This window comes from Semicossyphus pulcher, unplaced genomic scaffold, assembly GCF_022749685.1.
Source record: "Semicossyphus pulcher isolate SPU_LCO1_2020_fin unplaced genomic scaffold, fSemPul1.0.p SCAF_16, whole genome shotgun sequence".
In the NCBI taxonomy this organism is placed as follows: domain Eukaryota; kingdom Metazoa; phylum Chordata; class Actinopteri; order Labriformes; family Labridae; genus Semicossyphus; species Semicossyphus pulcher.
Genome location: NW_027211670.1, coordinates 8,366,861 through 8,385,958, shown reverse-complemented (window position 1 = coordinate 8,385,958; position 19,098 = coordinate 8,366,861). Strand labels below are relative to the sequence as shown.

Sequence of the window (19,098 nt, the reverse complement as noted above, 5' to 3'; positions counted from 1 at the left end):
TGTTCATCAGCGCGGATGAAGGTGCGTCGCTATTTGGATGCGTGTTTCTGGACTTTTCAGCATACCATGACCGCGCGCCTTTTCTCCTCTCTCCAAGTCTTTTCGTGTCTGCGTGAAGTTAAACGGAGGAGAAAGCACCATGAGAGGAAAATACTTTCTCCTCGGCTTCTTGTTGCTCAAACTTATGGCTCTCGTGTGCAAGGCTGACGGGGAGCCAGGGTTGCTCGGAGGATTCGTCATGATCGCAACCTCCAACGGCTCCAGGGAGGAGGAGAGCGTGTCCGAGGAGACCCCGCACACGGAAGACAAATGCCGGGGTTACTACGACGTGATGGGTCAGTGGGACCCGCCGTTCATCTGCAAAACGGGGAATTATCTGTACTGCTGCGGCACCTGTGGCTTCCGCTTCTGCTGCTCCTACAGACACTCGCGGCTGGATCAGAGCACCTGCAAAAATTATGACACTCCGCTGTGGATGAAGACCGGGCAGACTCCCTACAAAAAGATGAACAAGATGCACGACAGCACCAAAGACAAGACGAACTTAATTGTTTACATCATTTGTGGAGTAGTGGCCATTATGGCTCTCGTGGGGATTTTCACCAAACTGGGGCTGGAAAAGGCGCACCGGCCCCAGAGAGAGAACATGTCCAGGTGGGTCTCTCTCTCTCTCTCTCTTTCTCTCTCTCTCTGTCTGCCTCCCTGCTTCTCTCAGTGCGCTTGTTTACAAAGAGACTTGCAGTAGTAGCCTACGCACACAGCGATCTGGAGCGCGCAATGTTTAGTTCTATCCTCCACCTGCTTCTGTGCGCATCAGAAGTATATGATGGGAGTAAAGATGAAACACAGCAGCGTAACATTTTTAAAAGCATTAAGAGTGCGTAAATGCATTTGGCATATTACATTTCACACACAGGCTGTTGTTTCTTGGCAACCAGCTCAACTTATGTCATCGAGACTCTCTATGAAAAAAAGTGCGTGCATGCTCTCTGCACTCCAGTCTACCTTTCCAATGTGGTTTATAAAGCATAACATAAACGTGCTCCTCTCTTTGTAAACGGGGGCGGTGTCTTTTACCAGTGAGGCGGCGTTGCGCGCCATGCATTGCGCTCCATTGTGAGTGGAGAAGGCGTCTTTACACCTGTGTGTTGTAACATAAATGAGTGTTTGTAACGTAATCGAAGCAAAAACAGTACAAATGAAAAATTCTCATTCATCATGGAGTCATATTTTCTTCCTGTGAGCTGCACCCTCTCAGTTTCATGGAAGAATTCTGTACAGCAGTGCAGCCCGACTGACTGAATAATTAAATTAACCATGTTATGCACAGTTCCTCTTGTCTGCACCCATAATCCTTCACCGCCTCTGTCTCTCTCCTCTCCCGCTCCTCTTCCCTCTGTTTGTGCGTCCCACAGGGCCGTAGCCAGCGTGCTGCAGGGCGGGTGTCCAGGTGAGCAGTATCGCGGGGAGGAGGCCCTCGGGATGCATTCGCAGCACTTTGTTTCCAGGGCCACAAACCTCCGTGAGTTTCTACCTTTTGTTTGTGAAGTTGGCGTGTGTAACTTTGTGCAGCGTATGGAGGTGTGGGTGGGGCTTGTGTCAGCAAAAGGCGGCTTAATTGTGTTCAGTGGTGTCAGAGGCCCTTTATGAAGTCATGAGGAGTGATGTAATGGTGTGAAAGTTACTCACTCAGCTGGATTCCGTTTGTTTTAAACCAAACTGGTATGTGGTCGGTTGTGCGTAGTGAGAGAATCCTCAAAGATTCAGCAGAAGCGCGGGGAGAACACACACACAAAGCCCCGCAGGCCTTTTTTTTTTTCAGCCGTGTTTCAAATGACAGCATAGGCTTTTGTTTCATCTCGCACCGGCCAGATATCCATCCATTTCATAACACGCTGGAAAGAGAATATCTGCTTCTTTCTTTGCTCAAATCCAAACCGTTATTCACCGTGTTATTTTGGTTCATGCCCACATGATATAATGAGGGAGAGGAGAAAAAGGGAAGTGGGAGTGAGTCGGTGAGGAAGTCGTGGTAGTGCTGGTTGTAATGGTGTGTTTATGTGTGGGGAGGATTGGGGGGGGGTTGAAGGATGGTGCTGGTGGTGGTGGAATACAGAGAGTATGAATGCCATCTATTTCTGTTGCGTCCCGTGGGCTGCTACAGTACCGGGCTTCTTTGTGTTTTTACACTGAAGATCAAACAAATGAGGCACACGAACACACACACACTCAAATATGTGCACACACACCATAAACACATGTAGCACACACGTTCAGATTCTATCAAAGTAGTGCCGAAACCAAAAAAGCAGATCAAAGGTGAATTTCACAATAAAAGACAGATTTCGTCTGGTGAAACAAATGTTTCCTCTCATTTCCTGTTACTGTGAAGCCGTGCAGAAGCTGACAGGAGATTAAATCATCAAACAGACTCCATCTTGACTGTTGGTGTGGACAAAACAAGAAAATAAATCCATTTCAAGAAGTTGTTTAATCTGCTGTTGGGTTGTAAAGTCATAGTTTAAAGTTGTAATCTCAAAGATCTTAGTTTCGTTCTCTTTGGCGGCACCTATGGCGGTAAATGGTAATTGCGGGAGCACACTTGCCAGATATCCAGACAGTGTCGCATGTGTGACGTCCACAGTTGGCTCCGGTTGTAACTCTTGATTTTCCTCCCTGACGGTCGCTTTCCTTTTTAGACTGTTTGCCTTCATCTGAGCGTCGAGTTTATTTCTTTTTCTTTAGATTTTCACTTATTTTTGAAGTTGTATCTGTAGTCATCCATCTTTTCTTCGTTTGTTCAGCCATAGTAGATTACTGTTTACTCGCAGACCAGAAAAGCAGCCGCTTAGCTCCGCCTACCCTCTCTGGCAGACCAACCACTGCTGGGTGATGGAAAACGCGTCACTAACTGGGCGCCGCTTGTGATTTCTTTTTGTGAATGTCGCCACAGACACCCAGTCTTTAATAATACTATATACTGCAGATGCAAAGGCTTTCATCAGTGGGCCAACAGACATTTATTTAAATGAAAAAGTTAGAGATTATTACTTTAAGTCTCTATCTATTGCCGAATGAGGTAACACAATAGTGATTGAGCCTATGGCCCACTGATGAAAGCCTTTGCATTTGCAGTATATAGTAGAATTATGGACTGGGTGTCGGAGAAAAATCACAAGCGGCGCCCAGTTAGTGACACGTTTTCCATCACCCAGCAGTGGTTGGTCTGCCAAAGAGGGTAGGTGGAGTTAAACGGCTGCTTTTCCGGTCTCTGCAAGTGTTGCGAGTAAACAGTAATCTACTATGGCTGAACACACAAAGAAAAGATCGATGACTACAGATACAACTTCAAAAATAAGTGAAACTCAAAGAAAAAGAAACAAACTCAACGCTCAGATGAAGGCAAACAGTCTAAAAAGGAAAGTGAGCGTCAGAGAGGAAAATCAAGAGTTACAACTACAAGAAAGGGAGCCAGCCGCAGACGTCTGGTTAAATTGGTAAGAGTGCTCTAATAATTAATAATTTCCAGTGGGAAGTGCTCAAGAGCAGATAAATGGAAAGCTATGATAGACATTTATTTAAATGAAAATCTTTGAGATTATTACTTTAAGGAAAAAAATGAACAATTTTTGCCAGTTGGAGAACATTATTTTGCAGTTTTCCAAGTGGTTTGGAGAATTCCGTTCAAACTGGCAGCTTGCTTTTGGCTCGGAATGAGAAAAGAATCTCAAATGTTTCGTTGCAGCTTCCAGATTATATTTGGAAAGCGTGCACAGAGTTCATAGTTGAGCTGAAACCATCAGCAGCGAGCTGGCAAGAATTGCGGGATGTAACAGAGAGGAAGACAGGAAGTGAACATGTAAGGAAGTGGTGGTTGTAGATGTGGAAATGGTGTTGGTGGGGGGGTATTGAGTAACTACTTCTATTATGAGAATGAGAGAAGTATGTAATCCTACAACTCCCCTGGCTAACGACAAGGTGACATAACCCTACTCAGCGTGGAGCACGACGCCCACAGGCTCCATCAACATCATGTGGAGAGCACATCTCATGGAAAGGGGGAATGAAAGGTTACGTTCATTAAAATGGTTTGCTTTCAGAAGTGAGCGAAAGGTGGGGGTGGGGGGGTGGGGTCTCAAAAAAAAAAGAGCTACCATTACATCGCGGAAAGAGATAATTGACACTTTCAGCAGGTGATGGGGTCGGCTCAAGTCCTTTTCGCCTTCCTCGCTGTGGGAGAGATGAGATGGCGGGCTGGCCTATCACCTGAGTGGTCACTGTGAAATAGCGTTTATTATTTGCAATGTGTAACCTGCTCCCCTGAACCTCCTAATCCTCTGGCTCGTGGGTGATGATGTGCAATGTTATTAACCTCTGTGATCTGGCGGGATCCTCGCCAACAGCCACCTGATTATAGGTCTGTGCGCCGGCGAGGGGAGACGATTCATCACAGGGTGACGAGGAGGGGAGGGAGGGGAGAGGAATTAGATATGGATTCACAGGAAATGGACGTGTTATTCTTGCTTTAAGTGAAGATAAATAGACTGAAAAGGGCAAGATGATTTCTCATTGAGTGCGCCGCTGTAAATGCTAAGAACAGGCGCGGACGGGAGTGAAGAAAGGGGTGATTGCAATGTAAAGATAAGTGCTTGGGTTAAAAGGGCCAATGTACAGCGGCGCAAGCTGGAATTTGTTGACATATTTTGCAGGGAAATCGATTTTTATTGCAAACCACATATTGATTATAGCTTATAGCCTGATTGCCCAATTGCTGGCATCAGTGAATCAGGTCTGGCAGGTCTAACAGGAGGATAAAATTCCTTTGGGTCTAGCACGACTGTCAATCACACACTGTTTTTGTATGTAAATGCATTTATACGCTCTCCCAGCATGCACTTCTTTGAATATATTGTCAAAAGAGGAATAGAGGAGCAGGTAAACCTGCTTTCCAAATACCTGCTTCTTGAGAATTCACAATCTTTATCGCATTCACCACACGAGGAGAAACCCAAAGCATTAATTAATAATACAAAAGCCTGAGGTCTGTTTGTCTGGGCCCCTGTGCGCATCCAGCAGGGGCCCCCAGCAACCTAATGCATATTAAAAATGGACGCCTCTGTTGCTTCGTGAGCCAGAAAACCAGCCGGCCTGCCGATCCCCAGGTGAGCCGGCAGGCAGACTTTCATGTCATCTCCAAACCGGGAGACTTTGTTTGAATCCTTAAAAGGCGGAAAATCCCGCGTCGCTTCACTTTCGGCTTCAAAGAGCCGAAGAGACAAAGAAGGGAGGCATGGAGGATGAGGGGAAAACGGAGGGATGGAGAGGGAGCGGTTCAAGATCTGAGTGGCAGCAGTGAGACTGATGGCAGCTTTAAGAATGTGGTTTTATATCTGTTACATGGTCTGTATTTAAAGGAGCAATTGGCCCCTGGAAAAAGCCACAGTCAAAGCTGATGTTCTCTGTAATCGATAGAAGCAATAATATTTGAAATTGGCGCCATAGCTGTGAAGAAAGTTGTACAAACAGTTCATGGTTTCGGCCATTCTACATTCCTACAACACCCAGTGTGCATTGCGCCCCTCTGCTTGTTAGGTTTATTGGTGACTCTAAATTGCCCGTAGGCGTGACTATAGATGTGAAAGGTCGTCTGTCTCTATGTGTCAACCTTGTGATTGACTGGCCATCAGTCCAGGGTGTACCCCGCCTCTCGCCCAATGTCACCTGGGATTGGCTCCAGCTGCAACGCGACCCCGCACAGGATAAGCGGTATAGATAATGGATGAATGGATGTTCTGTATTTAAGCTTTTGGTTTGAATGCCATTTAAAAGTGTGAAGACATCTTAAGCATCTTAAGCATTGCCACTTAATTCAGGTTGACTTCCCTCACAGCATTTGGCTCCAGAAACTACAAGTCTTAAGTTTGTTAAGTGTAACCGACAGGCAGCAGAAGCTAATCTCATTGTCGCTACTCTTCCTGTATAATCTAATGAAGGCGTAAGTCAAGAAATTGAATTGGAAAATACTATTTATCCTTGAGAATTATTACACTGAACACTTCTCCCTGACAAATATTATGCTTCTTAGCCCTGTAATTGTCATTTGGGGTATCACACTGCGGAGCTTTAGGTGGGCAGCGCTATTAGTTTTATTAAGACAAAAACACACACAGCTACATGCACACTCACACACACACACACACACGCAGCACTCTGTATTCACAACTCAATTCACCATTTGCAGGCTTAATTACCTCCCCAGCAGTTATAATCTTTTCCTAAACATTCTGAGATGGGAAGGATGAAATTTTAATAGGTAATTGCTTCGGAGATTGCACAGGCACGAGAAACGGCCCTGTCTGCAAAACACTCCTGCTCCGCCTTGTGACTGCGTATGTGTGTGTGTGAAGATGTGTGCATGTGTGTGAAGCACAGCGCAGGCCTGTCAAGAGGAGCTGTGCATATCCTCCGTTAAAAGTAGGTGACTGTGTGACCTTGTCTTCCCAGCTGTCATCCGAGCCTTCAGTGTGTCACATCTGATTGCAGAGTGTCAGAGCGGAAAGTGGAGCTGCAGCGAGTGAACCTACACACCGCCACGCGGGCCATAGAAACAAGCAAAGAGATGCTGTGAAAGAGAAAATGACAGAGCTGGAGGTAGTTATCTGTGAGGCGTCACTCCGGCTCCGGCTCCGTTTGAAGCTCAGCTTCTGTCCTCGTGTTCAAACAGGGAAGAGAAGCGGGTGAAGTTGTGGTGTCATCCCTGAGTTTGTCTTTCAGGCTCACAGCTCAACGGTGTGGCAGTAAAGCTTCGGCTATATATACAGACGGTTTATTTTGTTCCATTTTCTTTTGACTTGTTTTTGTTCATCCTGAATATACACAAAAAAAAGTCATACAGGCACTCAAGTCAAACACGATTTAGCTTTCATGCTTCCCCTAAAGGAATTGTTAGACGTCTTGGGAAATATGTGCCGAGAAGAAGTTAGAAGTTAGCTTAGCATGAAGCCTGGAAGCAGTGGGAAACTGCTAGCCTGGATTAGTCCAAAGATTAAATTAAATTTTCCTTTAACCCTCTGAAACACCTGTCAATCAAGACAAATATGCCCTGAAAGATGCTTTGATTTCAGTCTTAATATGTTCTTTATGAACTATAACATTTATCCAGTCCTTGTAAATATAAAGTAATTATTGCGACCATAATCTATATGGAGAATCAATGCAAAACTACAAGGCTAAATTGATCAGAAATCAGTCCACATAGTGAAACTTCAACGACACATAAAGGACAACATCTGCCTCCTCCTAACACCTTGCTTTAAACGTGATCTGTCTCTCCTGGTGTAACCATTTGGTGTCTTAAAGTGTTCCCACTTAAAACTCGCACACATCAGGCCACAGCAAGGCGAAAGCAAGTCAAATGTTCAGAAAGTGCAAAAGTGTCTCCTCCTCCTTCTCTCAAGAGCCTCATTCCTGCACCCTCTCCTCGCCTAATTATCCTAATATAAGGCCCCTCAGCAGCCCGGGGACGCCATTAGACTCCTGTTTTATTAGAGCTCTGGGGCCGAACAGCCTGCAAGCGTCCGCCGACGGCAGACATCCACTCAGTTTAGGCGCAGAGGGACGCCCGACCAGGGATCACGTGACAACATAAAAGCTGAGGAGCGAGGAGGACTTGGGACTGCGGCCTGCGAAGAAGCAGAAAGATGAAAGAAAGTGTTTGGACACAAATAGAAGAACTCAGTGAATAAAGTGTGATTTTCCACTTAAGTAGCAGGTGACCCCTAGCTGCTTCACGCTCCTGTTCCCGAGCATTAGCTTCAAAATTAAAGCTTATATCATTTTGAAAAAGAAGCGTGCAGTCCTTGTAGAAATCAAACGGTCAGAAAGAGCGGTCGAATGCGCGCCAGCCGTCCTTTCCTGCCATTAATATTTGTCGCCCAGTGTGTAATTTCCTATCTTGTCATTGTGGTGTTGCAATAAAAGAAGCGATGGGGACTGTGCATATCTTAACTTCTAATCAGCCAACCCTCCTGACGAAAATTAATCAGTTCATTTACTCCCAGGAAGTCACATCCTGCATTTGACAGGTAATTACGTCTGCGTCTGCTTGTGTGTGTGTGTGAGTACGCCGGTGTGCGCACCTCACAGTCTATGTTCACTTACCCGCTCATCCTATACGCCTCTGCACGCGTGTGCGTCGGGCGCATTAACCTGTACTACGCTTCAATCAAGTCCTAAGCGCTATGAGCAATATTACATCCATCCATCTTCATCCGTTTCAGCCTCATTTACATTTGACTATCTGTAATGATACAGCACTCGCAGGCAGTCATGGGATAAGCAGACAGACTTCCCATCTGCCTGTTTGAACAGGTGGTTATCACCACTGGTTTCTAATTAACTGCTACACTGACTCTCCTTAATCGACTAAAGAAATTGATGATTCAAGCCTTTTGCAAATATTAGGATTCATTTCTGTCAAATGGATTCACAGAAAATGTAATTATTAAAGAGGATAACTGTGAACACAGTTTTGAAGTCGAGGGTTTTGTTTGTAATTCTGGCAGTGTTTGTTTTCGAGAGGCACTTGGCTCAATGGATGAATCCTCATTTTTGTCACTGCAGAGGAGAAGCTATTAAGAAAGCAGCCATGTTCCTTTTAGCAGTCATAATCTCGCTGTCTGTCAGACATACAGGGCGGCAGGCTGATTCTCATACTGGCATTATAAGTCTTTTTAGCCTCCCCAACATAGCCGTGTTCTGCTGTGTGAAATCCTCTGTAATCTGCAGCTATTCACACAGTTCTCCTTTCATACTGTTTCTAATAGGAAAATAGAGCTCTAATCCTCTGTATGACTGACAATAATAGTATGCATATTACCGCCACTTCCCAACAGTGTTCCAGCGTTGTGTTTGTATAAGAGCATTCACAGTGAAAGCTCTCCATTTACTGAGCACTTCAGGGACTTCTAACCAGGAGTAGGCTGCTGAAACCAAAGGGGTGCTTCTGCAGTTAACAGGACGGTGTGGACAGATTGTGGAGAAACTCAACAAATTAGCAAAAAAATTGTATCCAAAAAAATCTGATCTACGTATTAAGTGCTCATAACCTAATCGGTTGGAAGATTTATTGTAAATTAGCCAGAAATCAAGCAGAGAAGCCTAATTGGAGTAGCTTAAATAATGATTAGGTTAAAGTAACAGGGAAACACTACCGTGTCTTTCAGCTAGATCTTTCATTTTAGCTTAATCAATCAATAGTTTAAATGTTTAGCTAAAGTGATGAACACATACTTAGCTAAAAATAATTGTTGAAACAAAACAGATAAACAGTCAAGCAAGTACGCTAAAATTGATACCCAGCAAGCCAAATGACGACATGATGACACTGTGATGACGTCTTTCAGTGACGTTTGGGACTTGGCCAGATCATAGCCGATTTGGGGTTGATTTTGACATCATTTCCAGGACGCCCAAACCGGCTGTAGATGAGTCATTGAGATGACGTCATCCCTAAATCGGCTGTGATCTGGCCAAGTCCCGAACGTCACTGAAAGATGTCATGACAGCGTCGTCATGATGTCATTCGGCTCGCTACTTATACTAATCTGCCTTGCTAGATTAATTTATACATTACTTTAAATCCAAAGCGAGACTGAAGTGGAAAAGTGCACTATTAAATGTAGCATTTTGCAAAAACTAGCATTGTCAAAAAATAAGGCAAGAAATATAGAGATAAATATAGACAACTTCTCCTCTAAAAAGCTCATCTTAATACTTTAAATCAGTCAATTTGCAGTACAACAGTGGGGCTGTTGGCTACACTCCTCTTATTGTACCCCCACCACCAGTCCTCCCAGGGGCACGTTTCAGATAGTCACCAACAATGCAGGTGATAATGTGGTCTTCTGCCTACCTGTCCCACCATTTCACTGCTTCTGTAATTCAAAGTAATTAACACAGTCAGAAATTCAAAACTTGTAGCTCAAAATAAAAAACATATCAGATCATATCTTAGCATTTTTATGACTTTTGAAAGGTTGAAGACATTAAGGCCTTAATGTTGTAATGTAGTATCTAGCTTCCGTATCGTGACGTATTTCCGAGTGAAACAGGACGTGCAGGCGGGACATATCATTGGAGGGATTTTATTTGATCGTTGAGAAGTGGGCGTAGACAGACGTTCTCCACAGCGCAGTAGCTAGCTAACTGACCGAACGTTCTTGGTGCTCTGCGGCTAAATGTTGCAGATTGATTGGTTGAAATTGGTTGGTTCTAGCCTATGTAAGCACATGGGCAATTTTTTTTTACAGGAAGAAAAAATGATCGGATTTTGATATAAGAATACGAAGAAATTGATTTTCTGTATTTTTTTTGGCCTATATTGTCAAATAGATGCACAATATTACCGGGGATGTGATCTAAAAGGATTAAAATTACATTTTTCATTTCACCTCGACTTTAAATATATAGCTTAAGTTGGCCTGTGTAAATGGTTTAAATGTCTAGCTTATGTCATAAGCAGTATGAATGCAACCTTGACTGGGCCTAACATTTTCAGTTCACTTTCATGAAAAAATATTGCAATATTAAGCGTTCACATGAACATGTTTGAAAAATGACTGGTTTTGTTTAAGAAAGGGCAACTCGTTTCATCTAACAGGGCTGTGATAAGGCGGGAAACCACTGGAGTAAAGCACTTCATATCACACTTAAAGTGTTATAGAAGCTAAGCTGTGTGCTGGCAAGTCACTTCTCTCTGTTCATTTTAAAAGTCTTGGCTTTGAAAGAGAACAGTCTGTTTGGGATGAACCAGCCAAAGCAACAGATCAGTTCCCATGTCCCTGAGGTGCAAAAGCCTCTTTTTACTTTTTTCTTTAGGCACACACATGCATATGGACACCAAGAGGCACACACACGTGCACCGTCCAGATACACACATATTCTGTCCCCGGCCTGTGTATTACACGGCCTGGGGGCAGGCAGCAGATTTGCTTGGCTAGCTGACTGATGCCAGCAGCGACGTAAAGTCACAGGCAGCTCAGGCTGGTGGCATATTTGTGAAAACTATCCATCCCCATGCGCCATCCATGCCACCCCTCACCACAACCACACACCCATCCCCAAATTTGGGTGGCGTCTTTGGGAGAGCAAGCTCCACCTCGTGCTCTCTCTTTCGCCTGCGGGCGTCAGTATGGCCTGGCTCTCTCACCACCCTGCCCCGAGGAGGTAGGGATGCATTGGCAGGCTTCCCGTCCCTCACCCTGCCGTCCTCGTCCTTACATATGGACACACACAAACACTGAAGCGCACAAACTCATGGATAGGCTTACAGCCCCCGCCCCCACCACCTCCCATCCTGCTGGGCGCTGGCCCATGGATAGGGGACATGTGGCTGGGAGAAATGCGTCACGAAGCTGGGCTTTCACTCCGACAGATCTTGTGCCTGCAAAATTACCAGCCTGGAACGACACACAAAAACAGAGAAGGAGTTTTGTTTTCTGCTCCTCGGATTTTAGCAATCGCCCCGCTCTCAGCTCCTCTCAGATGCTGGCCACTGTTGCGTTATCTCTAGGCATTTCTTGTCTCCAAACGCCGTAGCTGGTTACAGATTTGTTTTTCTTTCTACTCCTGGTGTTAGTTTGGTTGTTGTTTCTCTGTGACATTCTCATCCTTTTGCCCAGACAGTAGCAAAAGTGTTTCTGTCTGTAGCCATTTGTAAGCAAATGTAAGCAACAGGCTTCGAGGTCACTGACAAACTAGCACAGAGTGTTACTGTGTTTATTTTGTGCTGTGGATTGGGAATGAGTAGAATCCACAATTGAACAGACAAATCTCCTTCCTTGGAAGATTTAACAAACTGTTTTTTGTTTAGTTTTTTTTAGTCTGAGGAGCTATTCCTTCAGGAAAGGTCAGATGTTGTCTTTATTTCTCTGGTAGAGAGAACTTCACACAGCCAGACAGATCAAGGACAACACATGGATTGAATACATAATACAATCAGTGAGACCTGCAACTTTTCTTGCTTTGAAATCTTTTTAAGGTCTGAACTACTGAAAACCATATAAGATTATCCCCTTGGCCATTTTTCTGCCTTAATTAGATAACTGCAGAAAGACAGGAAATGCGGGGGATGAGAGAGGGGATGACATGCAGCAAAGGGCAGACGGGCAGAGCTGAACTGTGGCTGCTCCGAGGTTAAATATGAAATGACAGCAAACTGTTACCTTAACTTAACATGAAGACCAGAAACACGGGGAAACAGATAAAGGCTACTTGGAAACATTACTTGTTATTGCATCTACAAGATTTAGTAGTCATAGCGACGAAGCGGCCCTTAAATCCTTTAAAGTCGAGCTGAAACGGCATTTCGAGAGTATTTAGCTTCCGTATCGTGACTTATTTCCGAGTGAAACAGGACGTGCAGGCGGGACATATCATTAGAGGGATTTGATTTGTTTGTTGAGAAGTGGGCGTAGACAGACGTTCTCCACAGCGCAGTAGCTAGCTTACTGACCGAGCGTTCTTGGTGCTCTGCGGCTAAATGTTGCAGATTGATTGGTTGAAATTGTTTGGTGATAACTAACGTAAGCACGCGTGAAATTTAGTTTTACCGGAAGAAAAAACGATCGGATTTTGGAGGTTGGAAATTTGCATTGTGGGCGGGGACTATACAGATTCAGGAATTTTGAATGAGAGATGGAGGAGGAGATGACTTGGGAGGATTTTTACAAGTTAATTAAACGTATTTTGCAGAAAAAACATATCAGACCCAGTTTATTATTTCAGGTAGAGCATTTTACATGTCTTAAAACATGACTGGAGCTGCTCTTTAAAGAATGATTTGCTGGTGGACATCATGACATTTTATTGTTTGAAATTAGTCCGTTTAAATGAGAACATGTTTTGTTTAACAGGAAGAACATATGATTGGATTTTCATATAAGAATACAAAGAAATACATTTTTTATAATATGACTGTGAACGGTTTCTGAAAGGGGAGAAAATATATTTTTTCATTTCATCTCAAAATGTTAAAAAATGATGTGAGTGGAAAGTGAAAACCCTTCCCTTATCAATAATTCCTTTTGAGGTGAACCTTTGCTAGATAATAAATCCATAACACTTGTAGTGGTTCCAGGTTTGCTGGAGAGCTCGAAAGTCTGCTTCACTGTGACAATTCAAGCACGGGGTTGTTTGAAAACGCTATCAATCCGTCCTAAATAAAGATTTTTGTACCATTGTGCAATTTGTAAACCCAGAAAAAGTGAAATAATTTCCTGCCAAAAGCTCGCTCTCTATGGTTTGGTGAACCTGTTGACTCAATATGGAAATTCATTTGTTTTCCTGCCCTTTCATTGGCCACTGTGCTGCGTCTGATGCTTGTATGCAAATGCACCATTTGAGTATCTTCTCATCAGATCGCAGGCAGCAGCATGGCTCTGTGTGTGTGTGCACAAAGGAACTTAATGAGCTTCATAATCCCGACAGGCCTTACCTTATTGGAAAATCAGAGAGCACGTTCATTTAGGTGGCAGCCCAGTAATATATAATATACAATACTGCGTCTTTGATGACACATTCATCTTTTATTTTACTCTGTTATTATGTATACAGCGCATGTATTCAGATTTAATACTGACCTTGAGTGTCGTCTTGGCACATATGATAACAATCTCCAATCACACAAGAAAGGAACTTTTTCACTACAGAGAGATGGAAATTGCACCGAGTCCTGCAGCGAGTATAGAAGAGTAGGAATTCTAGAGAATCATAAGAGACAGACATCCAGAGGGAGCGGTGCCTTCAGATGTCACTGTCAACCTCACCAGCAGGCAGCGATTGAATCAGTCCCCACTCAGGAATCTGGGGAAATGGAAGCAGAGGGGATCTGAAAGTGCCTTTTTTTCCACTACCATTCTGATATACGGAGTCTGACAGAGAGGAGTCGTACATGCCAAGTCTGAAAGACGGAGACAGCGGGAGAAATAAAGTGAGGGAGCAGAAATGAGATGAGTGCAAGTGAAGGAGGAGAGATGAGAAAAGAAAGAATGAAGCCTGCTGAGGGGAGGCCGAGAGTGTTTGCAGAAAGATGGAGTGAGGAAATCTATACCGAGACCATCGATCTTTCAGGCCTCTCCTGATATGAAAGTGGGAAACTGAGCAGATAGGATTCAGACAAAGCTCCCCGTTGGGTTTCGCCTCCGAGCGCACAATGGCAGCATTCCACTGTTGCGACAATGCGGCTTCTGAGCTTTGACATTCATTTAGTGCTGAATTGCTCTAAAGCTCCCGTGTGTACAGAGTCCCTATTTGCTGGAGCATCGGCGAGTCTGTTACATGTCAAGTGTGAACAAACAGTATTGATGTGAATGTGGCAGGTGCATCAGTCTTGCATAGTTCAGGTAGAAGATGAGAAGCATTGATTTCTTGTTTTTGTTGCGAGACAATTAGAAAGGAGTGGACTGAAGGCGGCAGAGGGAGTGAGTTTTGGAGGGTGTATATTGTTAAAGTTATAAAAAAATATGTTTAATGTTTATAGAGTGAACTATTTACATATTTAGGTTAACAAAGTTATTATTTACATATTTATGTTTGAATATTTTCTGCAGCATCTTTAAAACTCACAGTAATAGGCTGAATCTAGCTCTCTGGTTTTCCTTATATTTACCTTGAGACAAGTTATCCTATCCTCTGATTGGTTAGTTCAGTGACATGTGATTAGTAACGAGGAAGTGTTGTTGTTGTGAAGCTGATGAAGTTATGGTAAATGGACTGTACTTATAAAGCGCTTTTCTAGTCTTGCGACCACTCAAAGCTGCTTTTACTCTGCATGTCACATTCACCCCTTCACACAATCATTCACACTCTGATGGCAGAGGCCAAAGTGCCAATCTCCAATAAATCCAATCCAATCAATCTCCAATCAGATCTATTCATGCCACCGAGAGCACAGAGACAAAAAACAGCTGATGCTGAGGGCGTTTTTTTTGTGCTGAAAACGCAGAACTGCACTAGTTTGTACAGAAAATAGGCGCTCCCAGCACAAAGAACGCTGCAAGTGCACACAGGCCCTAAGTACAGAATCAGGACACAGAATTACTTCCTGGTAAAACTCTTACAGATCACACTTGACCTTATTGTCTGGACCAATGACTGTATATATAGATGGATGACGCGTCTCTATCCGCTCCCATTGTACGAATGTGATGCCCCCGTGATAGGTGCTGCCGTCTTGTGATTGTGATGTCATATGGAGCCAGAGTCTGCGCAGTAGAGATCGGCGGGTAGCAGGGAGCTGTCATGTCGTCCATCTATATATACAGTCTTTGGTCTGGACACGATTTTCCATTTCAATAATAAATAACTACTACATAACAACACTTTAGTATGGCCCAATTTTGGTTTAACCTCGAATGAAAGCAGTTTAGATAATTGAGAGAAATTGTGTGTGTATAACATGTCTGGTTCCACTCCAGTTTGCTGCCCTGCAGACTTTGAAGTGATCTTGTGCTGGTCTTTGATCTTAGCTCTCACTTTGGTGACTGCAAAATTAGCACAAGTCTCAAGTACAATTTACCTTCAAAGCTGCCATAGTGTTTTATACATAACTGAGACCAAGCCTTTTTAATGCACAGGGCCAATAATGAAATATTTAAGGTTGATGGCCGTGCGAAGACTGCCTGGTTCTAGTTCATTAATATTTAATTGCTCAGGGATTTTGAAAGGTCGTAACTTGACTCAAGTTAAGTTTTCAGGCAGTCAACTCTCAAGTTTTCATATTTGTACCTGAAGTCCAACTCAAAGTTTTAAAGTCTACTGATTTTTGCCCATCTACAATGTGCAAGCTTGTATGCAAGGTTGTGTTTATGTGCAGTGTACAGTATGGAGGCCTGAATGTGACATTTTGCATGCATGGCCTCGAGTTCCCCATGTTATTTCAGCAGCATACTGAATCCATCTGCCTCGACTCGTTCCAACCAGCCGCATGTTTGTATTGATTTTAATCTGCACCCGCAATCCATCCCAGCCCTCTGCCACTTCCTCCTCGCCCATACTCCTCTCTCTCTTTCTCATCATGTTTTCCTCTCTGATTGTGTACATTGTTCCACCAGGCTCTGCGTCGTCCCCAAAGATCAACAGTTAAAAGCCATAAATGATGTATAACTCATTCCACGCAACACTGCCTGCGCAACAGATTAGATTTATGTATGACTGCCTCCCCGGACCCGCAATATCCATCTCCAAAATCTTGCTTAATCATAATGCATCTCACATCGTTCTGGTTTCTATGGTGATTATGAACAACAGCTACTTTCCTCTGTTATCCCTGTCTAGTTTGAGTTTAGAGACTCAAAGAAGGAATGATCACCTGTCCAGCCTTGATGTCCAATGTTGAATGTTGGCGTGTACAGGGCTGGAGTACAGGAGATACTGTGCATTTGAAATGTTTGGGGTTGATTCAGCCTTTTCAAAAACAAAAAAGCATTTGAAAGTTGAAAGAATGATTTTACGGTGTGCTGATCTGGTCTAATCAGCAGCAAGATATATACCCCCCTTGGCACCCAGACACCGGTGGTGGAGGTGTTGGCTGATGACGCTGTCTAAGGGGGATGAGATGTTGAAGCCGAGGAAGACTGGGCAGTGATGGGGAGGTGGAAGGTTGCACATAACGACGGTATGAACGACCTCGAGGCAGAGAAAAGCCATATTTAAAAAGTCAGCAAGAATATGATATGGCAATGAGAGGGGGGGGTTGCAGTTGTATTGGACAGCTGTCACCAGGTGATGAGAACAGCTGATGACTGCAGGAAAATAAGAGTTAGCATGCGTGGAGGGAGTATAGGCAGAATGGTATGAGACATAAACAATAAAACTAAAATGCAAGTTTTAGGGCCCTATTGTTCACCTGGCGTAAAGCGCCAAAGTGCGCAGCGCAAGTGTCATTGCTATCTTCCACCCAGCGCAGTCGTCATTTTCACGTCCAGCACCCACGTTGTGTAAAAAATGAGTGATCTTGTGCCACTGTTAGCGCCCATGGGCATGTTAGTTTTGAAATGATGTGTGGTCAGGCAAACGGGTGGCGCGCTGCTATCTTGAGGATGCAGACAGTGACTGCGCCTTAGACCAACAAAAACATGGTCTAAAGTCTATTCCGCGGTCTGTCGCTGTTATGTAGAGGGTGCATTATGGACATGCATCAAAGAGTTCACAACACTGGGACGCACAGCAGTGCTTCTACTCATAAGGAAAAAGCACTGTATTTGCAGATACAGTGAAAAAAACCTTGTTTAAGGGACAGGCTGCAAGCTTTTGTTTCCCTCGTCTCCTTAAATCATGATACTGCTTTCGGTTTGTTACCGATCTGCTGAGAAGTGCAGGAAGACGTGGACAAGCTCACCGCTGCCTCCACACACACCTGCTTCACCTCAGGGTGATTCCTGCTCGAGCCGTGCACGGGTCGAAAACTACTGAGACTGACACAAAGCTCTCCAATGCGCGCTCATCATTCTGACGCACGCTTTCTCTAATACAGGCAAAACACAGACACACACTCACACACACACAACTAAGAGGTACATTTATTGAAATCCTCAAACATAACTACCTGTGGCAGTGACATTCGTGCCCACAGATATTAAAACACTGTCCAGTTAGTCTCATTACGTGGAGTGTCCATTACACACGAGAATACAGCCATGTGATCCAGCAGCAACAATAAGTAAATAAAAATCTAAAGCCTACCTTTCTTTAATGGTCAGCACACAGAACTCTAATAAACATAATATCCTGTCTGTCTGGAGACTTAAATCATTAATGCTGTCCCTCATGCGTAAATGTACACAGCGTGCCTCTTTTCATTTTCCTTTCTGTTGGGCAGTGGGATCACTTCAGTGGCTTTAACATCAATCCGTGCTTTGACATGTATTGTACAGTGGCCTGTGTTTTTTCTGCGTGTGGAAAGAAATCAGTTGAATATGCCGGTCGGGGTCCGGTTTATGTAAGAAGAATGACTGAAATCAGCCATATAAATAGCAACACGCCTCTCTGCAGGTGCACCGGGCTCTTAAAGGGAATGACAGCTGACACTCTGATTGGTTTGATTCATGTTATGCCGAAAACACGCCTATGAATAATCTAGGACTTAAGCCAACCTCTTTGTGCCTTGTGCCTCGGTTTGCGCCCAAATTGTGCGCCGTCTAACTAGCAATGGTCGGTCGCTAAAAAATAGTGTATTCCAACAATCTAACCTAACGCAAGTTTAATTAGCGAGCTAGCTAGCAACAGCTACTAAAACATGCATCATTTCAGCTGGCAACATTGATTTTTGCAGACCAGAGATGAAAAGCTAATCTTAAATTGTATTAGTCTACCTCTGTCAAAAAATAAAGCACCCCCAAAATAACTGAGAATTTTGGGAGGTAAATCTCACTTTGTTACTGAGCTAATCTGCATATTTGCTGCTGGAATGTAAAGAACAACAGGCATAGCAACCCTAATAGAGGTTGGTCTTTAAGTTGCAGCCAATGTGATGCCATTGGAACTCTTTTTCTATTAGGCTCCCATTTTTCCCATCACTTTTGCTGGAGATTTCAAAAATAACCTTTCAAAAAACTTTTTTCTTCAGAGAATGGATTTCATTTCATTGTAGACTTTCACTCCCTCTAGATTTTTGCAATGGTATTGTTGTGAAGCAATCTCCCCCCTGCCATAAATGCGTAGTGCGGCACATCAGAAACTTCCAATCTTCTGTGATAAGCTTTCTCTGTGTTGTTTGTGTTATGGGATTATTGATTCCAAAAATTCTACACCTTTAGAAGCATATTTTCTTTTGCCAGCAATTGCACATCTTTTGGTTGTAGTATCAGCCAGTGAATGGAAAGAAGATTGTCATTATTATCTATGTGTTTATTGTGTACCTGCCAAACATGTCAATATCCAATCTGACAAAGAAAATCAAGTGCTGAAGCATCCTTCATTGGCTCTCTTCTGCAGAAACCCTGGCGTTATAATATCAACTGGTGACTTCTGATTAAATTTGCAGCACATGGCTTAAAATTTTAGAGAATACTATTAGTTTGAATATCGAAATACAGTCAT

General features: G+C 43.7%; 1 protein-coding gene across 1 annotated transcript in view; it reads left to right on the top strand.

Annotated features, from left to right (window-relative positions):
* Positions 1-19,098, top strand: part of shisa9a (shisa family member 9a) — a 58,141-nt gene continuing 39,043 nt past the window's right edge. Inside the window, exons 1-2 of the mRNA XM_069664107.1 lie at positions 1-654; positions 1,416-1,522. Coding sequence (XP_069520208.1) covers positions 140-654; positions 1,416-1,522 — 622 coding nt within the window. The 5' untranslated portion in view covers positions 1-139. The remainder of the gene's footprint in view (positions 655-1,415; positions 1,523-19,098) is intronic.